Genomic DNA, 21,375 nt, shown 5'->3' on the forward strand with positions numbered 1-21,375 from the left:
AAAGATTTTTTTCTTCAAAAAAATAATAAACACGTATATTGGTCGGAGCAAAATAAATTCATGGTAGATATTTTATTTTGAGATTAATAGATTAATGCTGAATTGGGGCATTTCACGCGAACCTGACAAGGATAAAAATTTGACATCTCGTAATTCGGTTATATTCGGGATAATTGTTTTCCTAGAAAGCATGATTGTAAATACATAATGATTTTTTTCTGTGACAATTTGGAAATAAAATTAACTAGACGCCCTCTGGTGATGACTTTTGAACTATGTCGAAAACAGTAACGAAATTTTCGTAATTCCACATTTAATTGACATCTAATAAATTGTTTAACAATTTTGCGTGTATAGTGTTAATTGCTTACATTGGAGAGAATCACTTTAAAAGTACGTGGTAGTAAATACTCGCTGTGACTTTGGTTCTGCGGTTTTTCGTGGTATAACGTGTTTATTGTTGGGATTTGAAAGTGGATAAAAGTGAAAAATATTTAAATTTTGATTACAATGTGTTATCAAACAGTTGTCTAATTAAAGATTATAAGTAATGGATCACAGCGAACACAAAGTTTGGCTCAAGAAACCAATAAATTAGTGAAGTTTGTGAATTTTAGGTTAGAATTTTTCCACTGATAAAATCATGAAATACTTCGATAAATCAACAAAACTACAATTAAGATTAACAACTGCTAATACACTTAAACGTAAATTATGCCAAAAGGTAGGCTTTTCAATGTCTTTGTAATAATTTTCCAATAAAAAAAGTGAACCAAAAAGTCATCGTTGTTCGTGTTTTCCTCGTCATCTCTGATTTGTCAACGTTTCTTCCACCAAAGATACAATAGTCATTCCGCACTGGCAATGTAATAATTGTGAAGCCTCAAAATTTGTACAACGCTCAAAATATCCGAATAAACATTTTCCCGCCATTTATGGTTACTGTTTTCGACCTAGTTCAGTGGCGCCCCCAACGGTAACTTTACTTCCGAATTGTTTGTGAAGATATTGACTTCTAAAAATTTGACAAAATATGAGACACAGAGTTTTTGGAAGTTTTTATTTAAAAAAGTAATGGGTACCAAAATATTTAAAATAGTGTTTTATATAAAAAATTTCCTGTTCTTTTTGATTCTGAAATCAGATTTCGAATTTGAAATTTTTTTGTAGTTTCAAATGAATTTTAGTACCTTGGACCATTTTTTTTAATTTATTTTTATTTTAAAAAATAGCTTATAATATCTAAATTTTATATTTTAATTCGCAAAATGGGATCTCTATTTCTTTAGAAGATACATTGCTTAATGTACGTGATCGGCCGGTTTACGCAAGAAATTACGCGCTTTTGAGTACATTAAGTACTTATCTCCTAAACGAATAGAGATCCCATTTTGCGACTTAAAGTGTAAACTCTATTTACTTTAAGGTATTTTTTAAAATAAAAATATTTAAGAAAAAAAGGTCAAGTTACTAAAATTCGGATTTGAAACTTCACTTCCGGTTTTCAATACGAAAAAAATTTAAAATTTCAAATTCGATTTTAGAGTTGAAAAGAACAGTGAATTGTGTGTATAAAGCACCATTTTGAATATTTTGTTATATACTGTTTAATTAAAATAATAGTTTACAAAAACGTTATGCTTAATATTTGGTCAATTTTTAGAAGTCAATAACTTTTTGAATAAGTCGCTCACAAAAAAATCATTACATATTTACATTCACACCTTCAACAATTGTAATGGTTGTCGTATTTTTTTGAGTTGTCCGCTTCACGTGAAATGCCCCAATTTGGATTTTTGAGCCCCTTGTCAGTTACGGGAATGAAAAAAATGCTCAAAGCCGATTCAAATTTAAAAAGCTCTTGATCATAACTTGGAAGGCGAATTACTTCAAATCATGGACATATTGTCTTTCAACTAATGGTACGTTTACATCTGAGATTTCTCTCTAGATATTTATGTCAAGTGTCGGCCAAAAAATTTACATTCAGATAGAAATATCTTGCAATTTCTGTCACGGAATCCTGTCAGACATTTTTCAAAATGTGTTTACAGCACTAAATATACGTTTTTCAACAAGTTTTTCTAGTCATTCATTCTGATTTTGTGTCGCAATTTCGTCTTGTTTACATTATGACACTTCAGTGTCTGACATGATAAGTGTCCAGATGTAGAAACTACACCATAATGGACACTTGGACTTACTAAAAAATTAAAGGTGAATAATATTGATACAGACGTACTTATTTCGATTCTTGTAATTTTATTGAAAATTTTCTTCAAAAAAATAATAAAAACGTATATTGGTCGGAGCAAAATAAATTCACGGTAATTATTTTATTTAGAGATTAATAGATTAATGCAGAATTCGGATTTTTGAGCTCCTTGTCAGTTACGGGAATAAAAAAATGCTCAAAGTCGATTCAAATTTAAAAAGCTCTTGATCATAACTTGGAAGGCGAATTACTCCAAATCATGGAATTGTCTTTCAACTAATGGTAGGTTTACATCTGAGATTTCTCTCTAGACATTTATGTCAGAAATTTACATTCCGATATATCCGAAATATCTTGCAATTTCTGTCATGGAATCCTGTCAGACATTTTTCAAAATGTATTTTCAGTACTAAATCTACGTTTTTCAGCAAGTTTTTCTAGTCATTTATTCTGATTTTAAGTCGCAATTTCGTCTTGTTTACATTATAACACTTCAGTGTCTGACATGATAAGTGCCCAGATGTAGTAACTACACCATAATGGACACTTGGATTTACTAAAAAATTGAAGGTGAATAATATTGATACAGACATATACTATTTCCGATTTTTGTAATTTTGTTGAAAATTTTCATCAAAAAAATAATAAAAACGTATATTGGTCGGAGCAAAATAAATTCAGGGTAATTATTTTATTTAGAGATTAATAGATTAATGCAGAATTCGGATTTTTGAGCTCCTTGTCAGTTTCGGGAATAAAAAAATGCTCAAAGTCGATTCAAATTTAAAAAGCTTTTGATCATAACTTGGAAGGCGAATTACTCCAAGTCACTGACATATCGTCTTTCAACTAATGGTACGTTTACATCTGAGATTTCTCTCTAGACATTTATGTCAAGTGTCGGACAAAAAATTTACATTCAGATAGAAATATCTTGCAATTTCTGTCACGGAATCCTGTCAGACATTTTTCAAAATGTGTTTACAGCACTAAATATACGTTTTTCAACAAGTTTTTCTAGTCATTCATTCTGATTTTAAGTCGCAATTTCGTTTTGTTTACATTATAACACTTCAGTGTCTGACATGATAAGTGCCCAGATGTAGTAACTACACCATAATGGACACTTGGATTTACTAAAAAATTGAAGGTGAATAATATTGGATACAGACATATACTATTTCCGATTTTTATAATTTTGTTGAAAATTTTTATCAAAAAAATAATAAAAACGTATATTGGTCGGAGCAAAATAAATTCACGGTAATTATTTTATTTAGAGATTAATAGATTAATGCAGAATTCGGATTTTTGAGCTCCTTGTCAGTTTCGGGAATAAAAAAATGCTCAAAGTCGATTCAAATTTAAAAAGCTCTTGATCATAACTTGGAAGGTGAATTACTCCAAATGGACATATTGTCTTTCAACTAATGGTACGTTTACATCTGAGATTTCTCTCTAGACATTTATGTCAAGTGTCGGACAAAAATTTACATTCAGATAGAAATATCTTGCAATTTCTGTCATGGAATTCTGTCAGACATTTTTCAAAATTTATTTTCAGCACTAAATATACGTTTTTAAACAAGTTTTTCTAGTCATTCATTCTGATTTTGTGGCGCAATTCCATCTTGTTTACATTATGATACTTCAGTGTCTGACATAAGTGTCCAATGGACACTTGGACATACTAAAAAATTGAAGGTGAATAATATTGATACAGACATACTATTTTCGATTCTTGTAATTTTATTGAAAATTTTCGCTTATAATTAGTAAAAGTCTACCGTAGATCTACACTATCTGATTTTAAATTAAAGGTTCTATTGTAGTAATGTGCATCAGAAGTAAAGTGCTTATTGTCTTCAGTTTTGACAAAATTATTAACATAGCATTTGCTTACAAGAAAGCCAGAAGAAACTTTGAAGACTTTGTTGTTTTTTTCTTTTTTAATTATGTATCTAATTGGTAATTATTACAAGCAGACAATAAGCATGTATCAGGGAACAATTTTACAATCATTCTGATACATTCTCACCATTACAATTAGCAAAATTAATAAAAAAAAGAAAAGCATCAACGAATGATATATTAAACACTAAAATTTAAAAAAGTTTTGGTGAGATATTCAGGGAGATTCTACCAAATCTATCTCTAAAACTAAAATCCAGCGTTTTCTATTAAATACTCTATTTTCCTACATGCCTGAAATTTTTTCGAATTTTTTTCTACAATTGCTTATAATTAAAATCAATTAAGTATAGCTGCAATAAATTGATTATTCATCTTATTGTATCATCTGCGAACAAGCAATGTTTAGGTAAATGTTGCTTTGCCATCAAAATCCGTAAAAAATGGCGCTAGCTCTAAAAAATATTTAATAAAGTAAAAATTCAAATAAACAACGAGCGGGGCGAATCGTTTCTAGGGCTGTCAACGCTAAAATAGGTTGATACGCCACTGTCAATAGGTGCCTCTATTTGAGGTATCCATCAATTTCTAAAGCCAATATTGAAATACAATAACACGTTGATGAAAATAATTCAACGATTTTCCAAGATAGCAAATACAAGCTAATTGGATCCTTTACCAATTTGCTTAGCGTGAATCACAATCTGATTATGTTCCAATGTTCCCTCCTCGGTGTGCTATTATTTTCTCTAGATGTTATCCATTTAAAAATCCCTCAGATACAATTACTTTGATGCTGGTTATATTTATATTGTATTCTCGGAGTGCCAGCTTGTATAATATTTGTTCTTGTAATGTAATACCGCACTGGAGTACGAGTGTAATTTTAAACCACTTGATTTGCTCCAGCTTCATATTCTCGGATATTGCTCTGTTATCCTGCTAATGACTAAAAGTTACCTAAATCCTTTCTCACTTATTACGAGTTGCTTTTTCCAAAAAAAAGTTAACTAAAGAATGTTGTTGTAACCGAGCGAAATTATTTCCTTTGCACTTTTCAGGTATGAATATTATAAATAATAAATACATAAATAGCCGTTTATTTCCAACAAGTACTTGGTCACCCCCAAACATAAATTTTAATTTTTTAATAAATGCTACAAAAGCTTAATGAACAAATGTTTTTTAAATAATAATATTAGAAGTCTTTTTAATGCACATTTATTAATAAATTAATTAATAATTATATACAGGGTCGCTAAAAAGTATGGATACAGATAAATATTTTCAGAACGGTTTAACAGAAAACCTTAAAATTTGGGAAACAGTTAAAAGTGTTTAAATTCTATCATCTGAGAGCTTTTTCAATTTTTTGTCGTCATTTATTTTGAAAATACAAGGCTTGATTTTTTTTAAATGGCACGAAGGGTCAAATTTAATCATTTTTAAAAAAGTATTTTTTTCTGAATACAGTGATGTGCTATAATACCCACCTTTACTTTTATTAAAAGGTAAAAAAATAAAATTTCAAAAATTTTCTGGAATAGTAAAACTAAGTTAGCTTTGAAAATACTGATATTAGCGATATCCGCCACTTGTATATTAGCCAAAAATTAAACTTGGGTGCAATAATTAGTTTAATAATAGTACATTTAAGTAAAACTGAGCGAAAAAAATTCTCATGTTGGTTTATCGTGGAGACAGAAAGCCAAGAAGTTTGTGGAAATCAGTTTGAACATCTTTTGTAGCATCAAAATCAAGTATTCCGTGTTTAAAATTTCTTAATTAAAACGTGTTCTTTTTCATTTAAAAGTGTTATTTTCCCAATTATTTTTAACTTTTACTTATTTTTTGGGTAATGAGCTAACGATAGATAAAGACAACATTTCCAAGGCTAACAAAATTTTACATTTTTCGAAATTTTCGAATTTTTTTTTAAGTTTCGATTAAATTAAGGTATACATATGTTATACCATAGAACTCAGAAAAAACTTTATTATCAACTACTAGACATGTATATAAAAAATGCACAAAATAGGTGTTTTATTAAAAAAAAAATAAATTTGCATTGTAACATTTTTTGCCAAAAACGTTTTTTGGGCTTAAATTTTATTCAAATTGATATAAATATTTTTGTATTTTTGTATTTTTTCCAGTGATAGTCCAAAAAATACAAAATACCTTTCCTTATACTGAAAAAAGAATTATTACCACTTAAAATAAAATATTACATGAAGATTCTCGAAGGCTAAAACAAGAAAGTCTGTTGTATTTCACGCTATACTTTTTTTATTTTAAAAAAAGTGTGTTGTTTTTGTCAATGAGAATTAGTTATTTCAAAAACTTGATAAAATTTACTAGAAAAAAATGCACAAAATAAGTATAGGGTGTTTTATTAAAGAATAAATAAATTTGCATTGTAACATTTTTGCCAAAAACGTTTTTTGGGTTTAAATTTTCATTTAATAGCTTCACATTCTAAGAAATTTTGGAAGCCCGCCCCAAAATTAATTTCTGGATGCGACCCTGGTAATAACCAAGGACAATATTAAGTTCTTATTTAAATAAACTAAATCACGTTCAGTTGGTAATAAATTAATGTTTCTGTTTCACTTTTTTCTACAAAAATTAAATCGTAGCTTTATTACCTACCTTTGGTAGCTATATACATTTAAAACATAAATATCTAAGGGACTTACACCAGCCATAAACTAAGAATTTTACAATTGTTTACATATTAATAATTTATATCTTTATGTATAGGTTAATTGCTAATTAGTGTGAGTTTGTTGGGTAAAAATTTTATGTTAACGTCGACCCAATTTTATTATGGTGATAACGGGTTGTCAACACCGAAACATTAAAAAAATTGAATTTTATTAAACGTGTTATTAGATTTTTTTTGAATTTACATTTTTTTAATAAATCTAACCAATTATCACAAAAATAATATTATAGATAAGATTAAATATCTTTTTTTTATTTTTTCAGGTATTATTTCCATTCCTCCTATTGTTTAGACAAATTATAAAATATATTTTCTTTACATAAACTTTCATCATTTTTGTTCGAATTTGGTTTAACTTTAATTTCTTTTAACTTTAATTTATTATTTTGTACGAACTTATAAGTATGAAATTTTGTTATATTTTGTTATGTTATTTAGTAACATAACGCACTCCGAGTTTGAACATTATTTGTCTCTGCTGGAGCAAATAATTTATGACTTCAAAATCTAATCAACCCCTTTTTTATAATTACATTTGTCGCAGTGACAATGATTTTGCGAAAAATGTTTTTTTTAAATCTTTATTATTATTAGAGACGATTTTGTGTGATTTTAATTTTTTGTAATAAAACAAATTCTTGCCCATTCAATAAATTTTAGGCCAACTTATATTTATTGCTTTTACATTTTTCATTCATTTTTTTTGTCTTGAAAATTATCTACAAATAATTTTTTATACTTTAAATAATTCTTTTCGCTTATTTTTTTATGAAACAAATTTTTTGCATATTTTTGATTCAGCAGATAATGATGACTCTTAAAGTTTAAAGAGTCGTCTCTGTCTAAAATTAGTAATCGTCAAGGGATAAACCGCACCCTAGTTTTGTATACCAGATTTTTTAAAATGATATCCAATGATTTTTTTTCAATTCTGTAGACCGCTGTCATTAGTTTCAACAAAAAATTGCAACAAAATCCTTGTTTTTGTTCAAAGTACGGCGATAGCGGAGATTTTTCCGTAGGAAATTGTTATACAAACTAAATCAAAAATAATTTTTCGAAAAAGCTTTTAAACAGGTTGATTTTAGTTTTGTAAGTTACATTTTGACACCATAATGACATTTCTGACATCATTCGTTTTTTGAGTAATGACGTGATTTTTATTTTTTATTTTATTTTTTAATAACAACTAACATTTTTTATTTATGTTTTAGACAGTACACATTTTTATCTTTCTGGTAGGTATAAGTGAATTCAAAAAAATTTTGGATATACATTTCAAAAAAGAAGAAAACAAAATAAAAAAAATTATAAAGGTGCTTTATCTTTATGTTCTTGCTTTATTTTGTGGGGTGATTGTTTTTTTGTTTATTTTTTGTGTTTGTGTATCATATTAAGTGACATTTTGATGCTTATTAAGTAATTATACAAAAAAAGTTACAAAAATCAATTGCTACTTACAAAATAATTGACTTATACAAGAAGGTAAAGCATTATGTTTATATGTCCATATATTTTATTATTTTATGAAATAATTTTATTATTTTTATTTAATTTTGTTTTTTTTTTGTTATTAGAAAGATAAAGATGTGTAGTATTTATTATCTTTTTAAAACGATATAGAAATGCCAACGTCGCATTTTCACAAAAAGTTTTTTTAGTTGTTTAATTTTTTAATTTTTTATGTATTTTTTTTCCTATTACCAAAAAGATTAAGATGTGTTGTCTCTAAGAGAGTGAAGAAAATTGTTGTAAATCAATTTATTTTAACCATTCTGGTTTGAAGGCAATTAATTATCTACACAAGGGTTAACCTATGCTGGAGATACCTACGTCCGATCAGTTTTTAAACATGTTACTAAATGCAGTTTTTTTCTAATGCAAACAAGCGGACAAATAAATTACAGTTACTTACGGACCTACCTTAAGTTCGTTGGTGTGACTTTTCAAAATATAAATTGTGAATTCATGTAAACGTGACGGTGGACAAACGAGAAGTCGTTTGTTAAAAAAAACTATTTTTTAGACCATTTTGAGTTTTAATGAAGAACAAACTCTAACAAACTCTGATAAAAAATTACACATAATTCAGCGGTTTTTTTTCTACAATCCTTATAATGTTGTATTGTCTATTGTCGATTACATACAAACTGAGATAACTGATGATCTATGGGATCATAAGTATTAATTTAACTTAGAAGCACCATCTGTTTTTAGAGAAAGAAAGAAATAATTTTAGCCGCATTATTAGGTTGAAAAATATTTTTGTTTTTTGTTTTTGGGAAATGGGTTTTTAAAACTTCTTATAGTTACTTGTGATGAGACGACACAACAAGCCTGAAACGAAAAATTCTTTAGTTAATTTATTGCAGTTTGAAAATTACTATTCAAATGAGTTCCGGAACGACAACATTTTTCGTTTCATTTGTTCAGCGTCATTTTTATTAATTGCAAACAACGACCATTCAATTTCTTGTTTATTTTGCTTCTTTGATGTTTATTCATTTGCACTTAAATCGAATGAACTCTAAATTAGTACTCAGTCCTGGTCTGAAAAAGGAATTTACTAATCAATTTCGCCCCTCAAGCTCAACATCACCATTTTGATGGTTCGAAAACCTATAAATAAATCATATCCAATACTTCCTGCGAATTGAGGGTGAATGAAGAATTAACAGCCGTCGACGTGAAATCCCTATAAAAAGCTCTACACGGCTTTTATATTTATATTCAATTATATGCTCATAAAAAAATTTGCATTTACACGCATACGAATTCGGTATAAATCCCCATTCATGCAGAAATCTGGAGTTATTAAAAGTTTTTTTCAATTACCTGACCAGAATACTGGACCCACTTGTAAAGTAAACGCTGAATAAAACATGGAAGGTTTTCATTAGAGCGCATCGATTCTAACACAAAGGTGATTAGTAGAGATCGTATTTTAGGAAACTTTCCTAACACGTAATTTTTAAGGACTTTTCTTAAAACTCGAAATAATTGTTTTCCTGAATTCCTAAATGAGTTTTAAACATCCCACAGTTGTGTTTAATCTCCTGATTTAAAATACGAGTAAGACATTTTTTCTATTTTTTTTAGTAGTATTTGGTTTAAAATCGTTACATCAAATTTTTCAATTTCCTTGTTATTTTATTTTACCTCTAAAGATTTTTTGTTTCTCAGGCGTCCAGTATTTCAGCTTTTTAGTTTCATAATTTCCCCATAGTATTTCGCCATTTTTTTAGTTTTTTTGGTTTTACTACTTTATTTTATTAACTTTCTTACTTTGTAGTTTCATAGTTTTTTAATTATCACTCTTTCCGTTGCTAGATTTCCAGAATTTTAATATTACTGTTTTTAAGGTTTTTTGTATTCTAGTTTTTAAGTTTTTCAGCTTTCCAGTCTCTTAGCGTATTGTTTTTTTGTTCCGAATCTTATGTTTCAATTTATTAGTGTTCCTTTTTTCCAGTTCTATATTTTTTCAGTTTCTCAGTTTTTCAGTTGCTTAGTTTTTCCAAATTTCAGTTTCAATATTTTTTAATTTTTCGTGTTTTTATTTTCTCGGCGTTAAAATATTGATAATGCAGAGGTGCCTGATTTTAGTATCTGTTTTAGTTTCTATGTTGAAATTATTTCTTACGTAAAAACGAACTAATTTTAAATCACCAAATTTAGATCTAAACTGAAATCTCTCTTAACGGACACCTGCTATAAGCGGACCTCTCTCATAAACGGACATTTTTGTTAGCTTCGTTTTGAGGTAATGTGTTTCATTGTTTCTCTTTACGCGAACTCTCCAATAAACGGACGCGGACAGTGCAGCTCGGATCCTCGGAAACAAAATCTCTCTTTTAAGCGGACAACATGCCATTCGCTCATGAGTTATGTATTATTACGACAAATCGTCAGAAAATTCGGAAACTCACATAAGCGGATACATGTTTCATTTTAGTAATAAACTGGTTTAGATTTAGACCGCAGCAGAGGTTAAAGTTACAATTATGTGTTAGTGCACTCATTAGTACATCTTTTCATTCTTTATACGACGTTATCATCAAAAAATTAAACTAAAAAAGCTTATGGTAATATTAAAATAAAAAGAAATCTGGATTGGTTCACCCAAAACAAACCAAGTGTGCGAAAACAAAGAAGTATGAAATATAAAAACTGAAAAACCCAAGCAAAAAATATTGTTAAAAACAAACATAAAATAGTGAAAAAAAATGCGTTTGTGGAGAACTAAGTTACTTTTTTAAATAGATATTAAGAATAAACCAATTAACTTATAATTGATTATTTAGTTTTATAAAGGGTGATTCTTTTAGGGCCTACATTAGAAACTTATTAACTTCTAATAGTAATATAGTAGAGCTTTAAAATTTTTTATACTATCTAAATCGGCCATTCTGAGTTTAACTAAGTTAAAAAAATAAAAACTACAAAAAATTGGCACCAAGTTTAAAATTTTAAATAGTAACCACACATTTTTAGTGCACATTTGAATTTACCTTCTTAAGTTGAGTAAGATTTTACTCAAGTTGCTGGTACTTATCTGTCATAGTTTTTCACATATGTCAATTATTCTTTTTAAATTTTTATTTGCAAGGGTTTATCTAAGATAACACAGCTCCTGAACCTTTGCAATAAGTGAATAATTTTTTTGGATTCAGTAACCAATGGTTTGAAGGGTCTTCTAGAATTTTCAAAATTGTCAACTGTTAAAATTCATGGCTAGTATAAATTTTTCAAAATAGTTATCAAAAAACTGCTATAACTCTATAACTGCTATAACTTTTTTAAATAGAACGACCCCATTTTCTTTTCTGTACCTATCTTTTACAGTTTTTGAAAAAAAACACAAAAAACGGATTTTACTTCGTAATTTTTATAGTTGATCACGTAGACCTTGCAAAATGGTCAACAGTTGTCAAACTTCAATATGTTATTTAGTTTTTTGCTGGTTTATTATCGAATAAGCAGTGAAACAACAATATTTAATTATGATTTATTATAACTTAGTGAATTGTGTAAAGTAACTCAGTCAGTCTGCCATCAAATTTTTGAACTTCTTGAATGAAAATGGGGAACAAATCGAACATTTCTTTTAATTAATAGCATAGTTTTATCGTATTTTTCGAAAATTGATTAAAAATGAAAATATGAGCTAAAATTCTGTTTGTTGCGATTATTTAAAAAAAAGAGATATTAACAGAAGATGTTAAAAGCCTGCATGAAAACTGATTCTTTTGATTAAAAAAAATTTAATGATCATTTTCAAAAAGTCATAGTAGCCTTGCAATTTGACAGATGACAATCTTGAAGATTTGAGAAGATTTTTCGAACCTCTGGCTACAATATGCAAAAAGAATTGTTTACTTAATGTAAAGGGTTCACTAGCTGTGATATTTTAAATGAACTCCTGCAAATGAAAATTTTTGCAAAAAAATTAACATGCGCCAACAACTATGACAGATAAATACTAACAACTAGGATACATTTTACTCCTTTTCAAGTGGCGAATTAAAAAATACAATAAAAACACATGGGTGCAATTTAAAATTTTGGCTCAAATTTCTCGTAGTTCCGGAAATTCTGCCACTTTGAAAATAATTTAGTTGAACTCAGAATGATCGATTTGGACCGTACCTATACAAAATTTTAACGCTTTAGCTTTATTAAAAGTTAAAAATTTTCTATTGTAGGCCCTAAAAGAACCTCCCTGTATTGGATTATAAAAGCGCAAAATAGAAATATACTGCTTTCCAAAGCTACTGTCGAGATTAAAATTAAAGAGTTTGCAGTAACATTGACACTAATGAACAAGCTGTAGCAAATTTTGAAGAAACATTTTTTATTTGTTATTGTACCAAATAGTATTATACTACTATTTTTTCAATAAATTAATTTTGTTTGTGTCTATTATTTCCCTTAAGAGGACATCTCCATTAACCGGACAAAAAACGTGTCACCGTCGGTGTCCGCTTATTGGAGATTTCACTATATTTAGGTGCAATACTTAATTAACTTCTTTATAACTTCTTTGTATAATAGATAATTTTAAAGATTTTGACAAAACTATATATTTAGGTACAATACTTAATTAACTTCTTTATAACTTTTTTGTGTAATAGATAATTTTAAAGATTTTGACAAAACGTATGTTTTTATTTTGCTTGTAGTAGGAATTAATACAAAATGTATCTTAAATAACCAAATTTTAATACCTAATTTCTTTTTTTTTGTACAACCTAAATAAGGTTTTAATCTTCCTAAGTTAAAACTTCCTTAGTTCGTGGTCCAGATTCGGTGCAGTTTGTTCTTTCTAACTCGGTCGAAATCAATTACTCGAACAAACAACAAAATTGTTGCTCATTAAGGCTGGAGAACAGCAATAACAATGCCATCGTGATCGGGCACGGCGCAGTATTGCTGTTAATATTTTTCGTCTTCCTTATTTGTCGTCGCTAATGACTTCCTGCATGTCAGTCTCTGTTTAGCTTCTAACAGTTGTATTGTAATTGCAGTGCCTGGCATTGTACATAGGGGCACTGTGTCATGATCTCGACCACCGCGGGAAGAACAACAAATTTATGTTGGACACGGAATCGCCTCTGGCTGCCATCTATTCCACATCCACCATGGAACACCACCATTTCAATCAAACGGTGACCATTTTGCAACAGGTCTGTATGTAGTTTGAATTGAATCGCTTCGTTTGAAGTTCTAAATTTGCAGAATTGCAATTAAAATTTAATGTGCGCCAAAGATTTAATGAGCCGCTCCATCAACAATATCATAAATAATTCAGACGGTTTTTCAGGATAAACTCGTAACTTGGGTGAATTATTTCGCAACATAATGAAAATTCATCAGATTCATGCTGCGGTTAATAAAAATGCAATCAATATAAATTCCTTCCAAAAATAAATAAATGTTTTCTTTGGCCTGCATTTCTTCGATTAGAAACACAATTGATTAACTACAATAAAATAATATATTATTATACGAGTCTTATAAGACGTTCTATTGTGGCACGAATGGTTTTGGAGCACGACGAAGGAGTGCTCCAGTACAATGAGTGCCACAATTAAGTTTTATAAAACGAGTGTAATATACAATTTTTTTCTCTATTCTATTTTTGTTGTTTGTTTTTTTTTAGTTTAACTTTTCAAAATCTGTTCAAACTATTTTCTTTTTATTTTGTTAATTATTCGGGTTTTATCAATAAACGACTTGACGCTCTTGACAGATCAGTTCACACACTAGATTACACTGATGACTGATGACACCGAACCCAGCACTGCCAATACGATTCCTAAAAATTTACTAAAAGAAGTTGCACAGAAGTTCTCTTAGTGAATCTACTTTCAGTCTCACAATTAACAATTTGTGAAACCAAATTCGAAAAATTCTATTTCTAGGCTCCACATTTGTGGTGGTATTTATCTCAAAATTTGAACAATTTGAACACAGCTATAATCCGTTAAGGCGTTAGTTCCTGCTCAATGAAAAAATATATTTTCAAGATGACAGCACTTCCGGTCTTATGGAAGTCGGTATTAACTTTGTTATTTTATCAAATTTCTGTAACAAGTTTAAAAAAGGCAGTTTTTTACATTAAACTAGGAGACGTTCAAGAATCAATGAGTTTCAAACCTGAATTTTATTAATTTATTTTGTAATCGGTAAAAGTATAACAAAATTTTGAACAGAACTTCAGTCAGTCAGTATTCAGTGAACAATATTTCTTGTGTTTAAACTGCTATAGTTAGAAATGCATGTTGCAATACCAAAAAATTCAGAATAACTTGAACAATATTAGTGGAATAGTAATACACATCGAAACAAAACTAAATTCTTGCTTATTTACTAACGAAAAAATGAAGCATTTCATTTGGTAAAACTGAGTTATGGGTATTTGAAGTTCTCCAAACCTAATCTTCAAAATTTTGGATATGTTAACTTGTTTTTTCAAATTATTTTTTAAATTGATAACTTTGGGTATAGAGTAAAGAAATAAGGGAAACTGATCAGAATTCTAATAACTTGAACAATCCATAAACACAAGAAAAAAATACTTACTGTTTTAAAAAATAATAACAACGTTGATACAGATTTTAATCTTTTTACTCTAAGAAACGATATTTCTAATTTTTTAAACATATTTCAGTTTTAATTTTTTATTGAAATTTTGCGAAATGGTAGACATTTATTTGGCCCACTGTGAGCCAAAATGCCATCACCAAAATTAGATTTTTTTATTTTATTTTTACTGAGTTTGCCAATAGGACAGTATTGTTTTGTGTATCTTATAGTTTTAAGATTTAAAAAAAAAGGATACAAAGAAATTTCGTTATCTTGGGTACGTATTTCAAATTTGCTTTATTTCTATAAATTTCAATTTATTTTGTAATTTACAAAATTTACAAAACGTAATTTCAAAATATCTTATATTGTATAAGAAAGAAATTTTTCGATTTTTTTACTAAAAACTAAATTTTCAAATGGTTGACATAGTTCCTGCGTGAATATTTTAACGAAGTTATTAGTGCTAGTAAAATTAATTGAAATAAAATAAAATAAAAATATTAAACAACATACGAGTAGGGGTATTGATAATTTTAACGCAAATCGACATATTATAAAGTAAAACATATTACATTTGGTGTGAGTAGTGGATTTTGTTAAGTTTTTAAAATCTTGTAAACGCCAAAGATGAGATCTAAAGTTTTCCTTTCAAATACTTGAATAATATTTTATTATTTAAGAATGATAAAGGCATGAATTTTTTAGGAGGAACGTGCGAAATAAAAAAATAATAAATAAAATAAAATACATTCAGATCCAAATAAAATTAATAAATTAATAATTAATAAAAATGACGACATGATCTGACCTGACCTGTAATAACTCTAATATGTAAAACAAATGTAATAACAGTTAATACTGGCTTTTCGGTGCTCTAACCGAAAGTGCAGTAATTTTGATAATATTTTTGTTGAACCGAACAGAATTATAGCTGCTCCCAAATTAATAATTAATTAATTGACTAATTGTAACTCACTGCACAAAAAGATTATTATTTCTTACGTCGTTTTAAAACAGTCGATTTTTTTTGTGCAAAAAATACAGGCTGTTCCGTCTTAATTCCACATTAGAAGTATTAGGAGTTCTAGTAATGATAATCATCTGAAAATTTGTATACAACTATAATCTCTTAGGTTCTCAATGAAAATATTTTTAACATGGCAACACTTCCGGTTATACCGGAAGTTGCTATCAAGATCCTTATTTTAAATGGAAAGCTATATTTTTTCAAGCGTTTTTAGATTACTAGTTATTTTAAGGCAGTTTTCATAAGCTTTCCTTATACCTAAATTAAGTCGTTTACGAAATATTAAGAGTTTTTATTTTTTTGGATTTGCATCTTCAAAAATCGATAACTCTGCCTTTTTTAAAAATTTGAAAATATGTTTCAGCTCATTTAAAAATTTACTAAAAGGAGTTGCACAGAAGTTTTCTTTGTGAATTTATTTTCATATAACATAGCTATTCATTTATGATAAAAAAGGTGATAGCGGCTTCCGGTATAACCGGAAGTGCCACCATGTTGAAAATATTTTTATTGAGCAGAACATAATGGATTCCGATGAATAACTTTACTAAAACGTTCAATGCTTCTAATGAGGTGGCTTAGACGAAACAGTTTGTAAATTTAAAAATATATCGCTAAAACCAAAAGTTTGTTTATTTTTTTTATTTTAATAATTCTTGTAAACAATAATTTTTATTAACAGCAAAACATAGTACACACGTAAAAAACTCATATCTTTAAAATTATGAAAAGAAAAAAAATAAAGAAAAGGTATGAAACTACTAGCATCAGCTTATACTACAATAAAAGACAGCAAATTTTTTTCTAAATTTAAAATCGGACCACAAATAAGTATTCTACAGCGCCTGCTTAATAAACACCCTGTAAAAAAATTCGTAAAAAACAAAAGAATGTTTTTAGTAAAATTATTCAGCCAAATAAATTGTAATTGTATCTTTACAATAAATATAAAAAAATTATGATTTCCCTTAAATGTTTGTTATTAATATTTTTTATATACTGATTAGTGATTTAGCACGTAAAGTGTGCAATACTTCAATATTCAATAATTCAATGAAGTGACACTTTTACCTTGTCCGTGGCGTAGGAACGCAAAGTCTCACTTATATGAGGTTTGAAAAAAAATTAAACTAGACTAGAAATTATAAAACTTTGGTCAACTCATCAATAATTTAAATTTTATCAATAATATGAATAATTCTCATTAATTAATGATCATTATTAAGCAGATTTACCTTGTATAAACTACTTAGAACACCTACCTACTTAATTTCACGCCTTTAAATCATTCTAATAGCTAAACTGCTGTAACGAATTAGACATCTCCGTGTGGGTCGAGCTAGTGATGTTGTTGCTAATAAATTTCAATTCCGCTCGCTTTTAGAACAACATAGATACGTGTCTATCATCATCACTCTTAATTTTTTCCCAAACATTTCCCGTCTGGCGCACTCTCAAGCAATCCTTAAACTTTGCAGGAGGGCCATAATATCTTTGCCAAACTCTCGAGTTCTGAGTACAAACAAGTCCTAAGTTTGCTTAAGCACTGCATCCTCGCCACCGACTTAGCAGTGTTCTTCCCCAACAAAGCTAAACTAAGCCAATTGGTCCAAAGCAACGCGTTCTCCTGGAACAACTTAGAGCACCGGTTATTACTGCAAGCCATTTCGATGACCGGCAGTGATCTCAGTGCGAGCGCCAAGCCGTGGGACATCCAAGTCGAGACCGTTAAAGTCATCTTCGAGGAGTTTTACGAGCAAGGAGATGCCGAAAGACAAGCTGGCAGAAAACCCATTCCGATGATGGACAGGCACCAGCCGGACCAACAAGCCGCCTCTCAAGTGGGCTTTTTGACGGGAATTTGTGTTTCTTGCTATAGTTTGCTTTATACTTTGATTCCTGAAACTAAACCGTTATTGGACATGTGTCAGGAAAATTTGGAGCGTTGGCGGAAAATCGACAATGAAATCAAAGAAAAACAAATACAAAACTGATCAAATCAAACAACACGTTCCTCCTTTGTCGTTTATTGTCAACAAATGTTTTAATGTTTAAGTAAGAGATGTGGTAGTTTAGAACATTCAACCTTTCGTAGTGCCTTTAGGTTTTATGATTAAATTACGAAATAATTTTATTTTTGTACATTTTTTTCGAATCGTAATAAATGTAAGTGGATTACAGGGTGTTCAAGAATCGGGGCACCAACTCTGTGGAAAATGGCAGGTAGGTTAAAAATTGTAGAAAAAACTAGGTATTAAAGTCTTCGATAAATAATGTGGCAACTATGGATGACTATAAATTAGGAGACGAAACGCAAGATTTTCTGAACCCAAAAAAATAGTACGGCAGAGTAAAAATGAGGGCGCTTCCAGCGTTATACAGTCTCGGTGCCAAATCATTATAAATAAATTTAAATCCAAACGATTCACTAATTACTTGGAAAAAATGCGTAAATGTTAAGCTTTGCATTCTTAGACTGAGAAAAATTGATGACTAAAATTTTCGTAAGAAACATGGTCCCGTATTTTTCAAGACGCTGCGCATACGGTTAAAGATACAAGAAAAAAGTTAAGAAGAAATTTGTAGAGAATTAAATTTTCCTTAAAAAAGTCCGCGAGACTGTATCTCTATCTTCAACGGTTTAGGACCTAAAGACGATGACACGACGAATTTTTTCATTTTAGCGGTGGTCAGGTAACGGAAAGTTAATTTATTCCTAAACTATAGAAGATAAAAATATGGTGTCGCGGACTTTTTTGTAGGAAATTTAATTTTCTACAACTTTGTTCGTTACACTTTTTTGTATCTTTTACCGTATTCCCAACGTTTTGATAAATATGCGACGGTGCGCAAAGAATTACCGCTTAAAGTTATCAATTTGCGTTCCACCTTATATTTTTGTGAACGCTATGAATACGGTTGAAGATACAAAAAAAGTGTAAAGAACAAAGTTGTAGAGAATTAAATTTTCTACAAAAAAGTCCGCGACACCATATTTCTACCTTCAACCGTTTAAGTATAAATTAATTTTCCAATACTTGACCACCGGCAAAATGAAGCAAATCCGTCACTTGAGCGTTTTTGAACCACTTTGGGGCCTAAATGGTTGAAGATAGAGATATAGTTCGAACTTTTTTGTAGGAAATTTAATTTTCTACAACTTTGTTTCTTACACTTTTTTTGTATCTTTAACCGTATTCCCAACGTTTTGATAAATATACGACGGTGCGCAAAGAATTACCGCTTAAAGTTATCCATTTACGTTCCACCTTATATTTTTGCAAACGCTGTGAATACGGTTGAAGATACAAAAAAAGTGTACGGAACAAAATTGTAGAGAATTAAATTTTCTACAAAAAAGTCCGCGACACCATATTTCTATCTTCAATGGTTTAAGTATAAATTAATTTTCCAATACTTGACTACCGGCAAAATGAAGCAAATCTGTCGCTTGAGCGTCTTTGAACTACTTTGGGGACTAAACAGTTAAAGATAAGGATATGGTCTCGGGGACTTTTTGATAGGAAATTTGATTCTCTACAACTTTCTTCCTAACATTTTTTTTATATCTGTAACCGTATTCGCAGCGTTTTGAAAAATATGGGGCAGAGTTCAAATTGGTAAAAGTTTGATTTTTTTTTAAATATTGTTTACGATAAACTTTTTGCATTATATTTATGTCCTACTATTGTGAATTTAATGCTCTGTCTGTCGTATTTTTTACGTTTGTTATACAAATACAATATTTTTTTCAATTTTACTATTCTGAAAACTTAGGTAATGGAACGACTGCGCTCTCTGGCGACATTAACGGAACTATCGAAAACTGGTACGTTTTATTTGTACGTCCTTTCATATCCTAACCTTTAAATATCCGTAGTGGCAACGTATCTAACAATCGTGACCGCAATATAATTTGATTAACAATAATTTTAATATTTTTTCAAGATTTTTTCCGTGATCTACACTTACTTGCTTAGTTGGTGTGCCAATTTTTGAACACCTTCTATTTCAGATTTTCTAAACTGTGAATGCTTCAAACTGTATACACTACAAAGCAATATTTTACCTACATGTTTTCTTATATCGAATATTTTCAATTTACAGAATCAAAATGATTACTTCTGAACATTTTTCTACAGTATTGATATCATAGGTATTTAAAATATGTATCAACGTCTGACCAAACTGTATATACTGATTATGTGTCTCTTTTTAAAGTGTCTTTAAAAACAGGATGTTGGATGGAAATCGTCCACTATAAAATGTGTCCACAAAAAATTTACGAGCTAACGGTGGAATTAATTAAAAATTGTTAATTCGTTTTATGGCCACGTTATATTGGACGTTTTCTATTAAAAGTCTTGTGAAAATTATCTATTTTTTGTATATAATATTAAATTAGTTGAATCCTTTTAGCTCTTGAGATGTATTTATTATTATATTTCACAATATTGTTTCTAGTCCTCATACGTGCTGTAACGTTTTATTAACATTAATATTGTTTTTATTTTAAGTAGAATAGTTAATTTGACGATGAAATTGTTTTATGTACCTACCTATTTTACGTCTCCAAATAAAAATTATTTGTGTTTATTATTTATTTATTTGAGAAATCAAAACAAATTCAGATTTAAATAGTACACCAACAATAATAAAAACTAATAAAAAATTGCCAAATATTGTCTTCCCCCTAACCAGTTTTCTTCAATCATTCAATTCATTTCTTCTTAAGCATTGATTCAGACTTTGGCAGAACCAAAACTGAACGTGCTTTATTCGTTTTTTTTGCACTTTGTCTGAGATTTTACTGTTTTAACCACGAGCATAGTTTTTAACTCATTTTTACTGTCAAAAATGCCAAGAATTGACAAAAAGTTTATTTTGTCATTTCCTTTTAACTCCCGTAACACTGCACAAATTTTTGCATTTTATTTTCAGTTTTTATGAACAGTAACACTAGAAATAAATTTTTCTTTATAGGAACTTAGTATCAGTCAAAGTGTTTGCAACCTTTGTTGCACATTTGTAAAAGCCACATTTGAAAAAATTGAAATACGAGTAGGAAAAAAGTTATGGCGGACGGGACACAAAAGAGACCTCACATTTTTATCGTTAAATAATCGTTAAAAAATTCTGTGGTAACTTCTGAAACCACGAAACCGAAGAATAAGGCTTTTGATTGTAAGTGTAACGACTTTTGATTAATTTCCTTTTTGTTTACACGTGAGGGACGGGATATGAAGGCATAATTATATAATTACTATATTAATAAATTATAATAGAACTCACAAACTGTGATTGCAAGAATTTTCCTAAAGAATCCTTTAGGAATTTAAGTATACGATGCAATATAATGATTTATTGCTGGCAATGGTCGATTTGTTATACCCCAGCTTTTTTATT

At 29.1% G+C, this 21,375-nt stretch overlaps 1 protein-coding gene across 10 annotated transcripts in view; it reads left to right on the forward strand.

Moving 5' to 3' along the window:
- Positions 1 to 20,565, forward strand: part of LOC659510 (probable 3',5'-cyclic phosphodiesterase pde-5) — a 94,018-nt gene extending 73,453 nt beyond the window's left edge. For 3 of the 10 annotated variants that reach the window (XM_015978470.2, XM_015978473.2, XM_064355574.1), the window contains 2 exons: positions 13,379 to 13,537; positions 17,448 to 20,565. In XM_015978470.2, the coding sequence (XP_015833956.1) occupies positions 13,379 to 13,537; positions 17,448 to 17,963 (675 nt within the window). In that variant the 3' untranslated portion in view covers positions 17,964 to 20,565. Of the gene's footprint in view, positions 1 to 13,378; positions 13,538 to 13,674; positions 13,770 to 17,447 lie in introns of those variants that run through there. The other 7 variants (XR_010333404.1, XR_010333400.1, XR_010333401.1 and 4 more) reach the window with 7 other exon arrangements.
- Positions 20,566 to 21,375: the final 810 nt, after the last annotated feature.

The sequence above is a fragment of the Tribolium castaneum genome, chromosome 1 (assembly GCF_031307605.1).
Source record: "Tribolium castaneum strain GA2 chromosome 1, icTriCast1.1, whole genome shotgun sequence".
NCBI lineage: Eukaryota > Metazoa > Arthropoda > Insecta > Coleoptera > Tenebrionidae > Tribolium > Tribolium castaneum.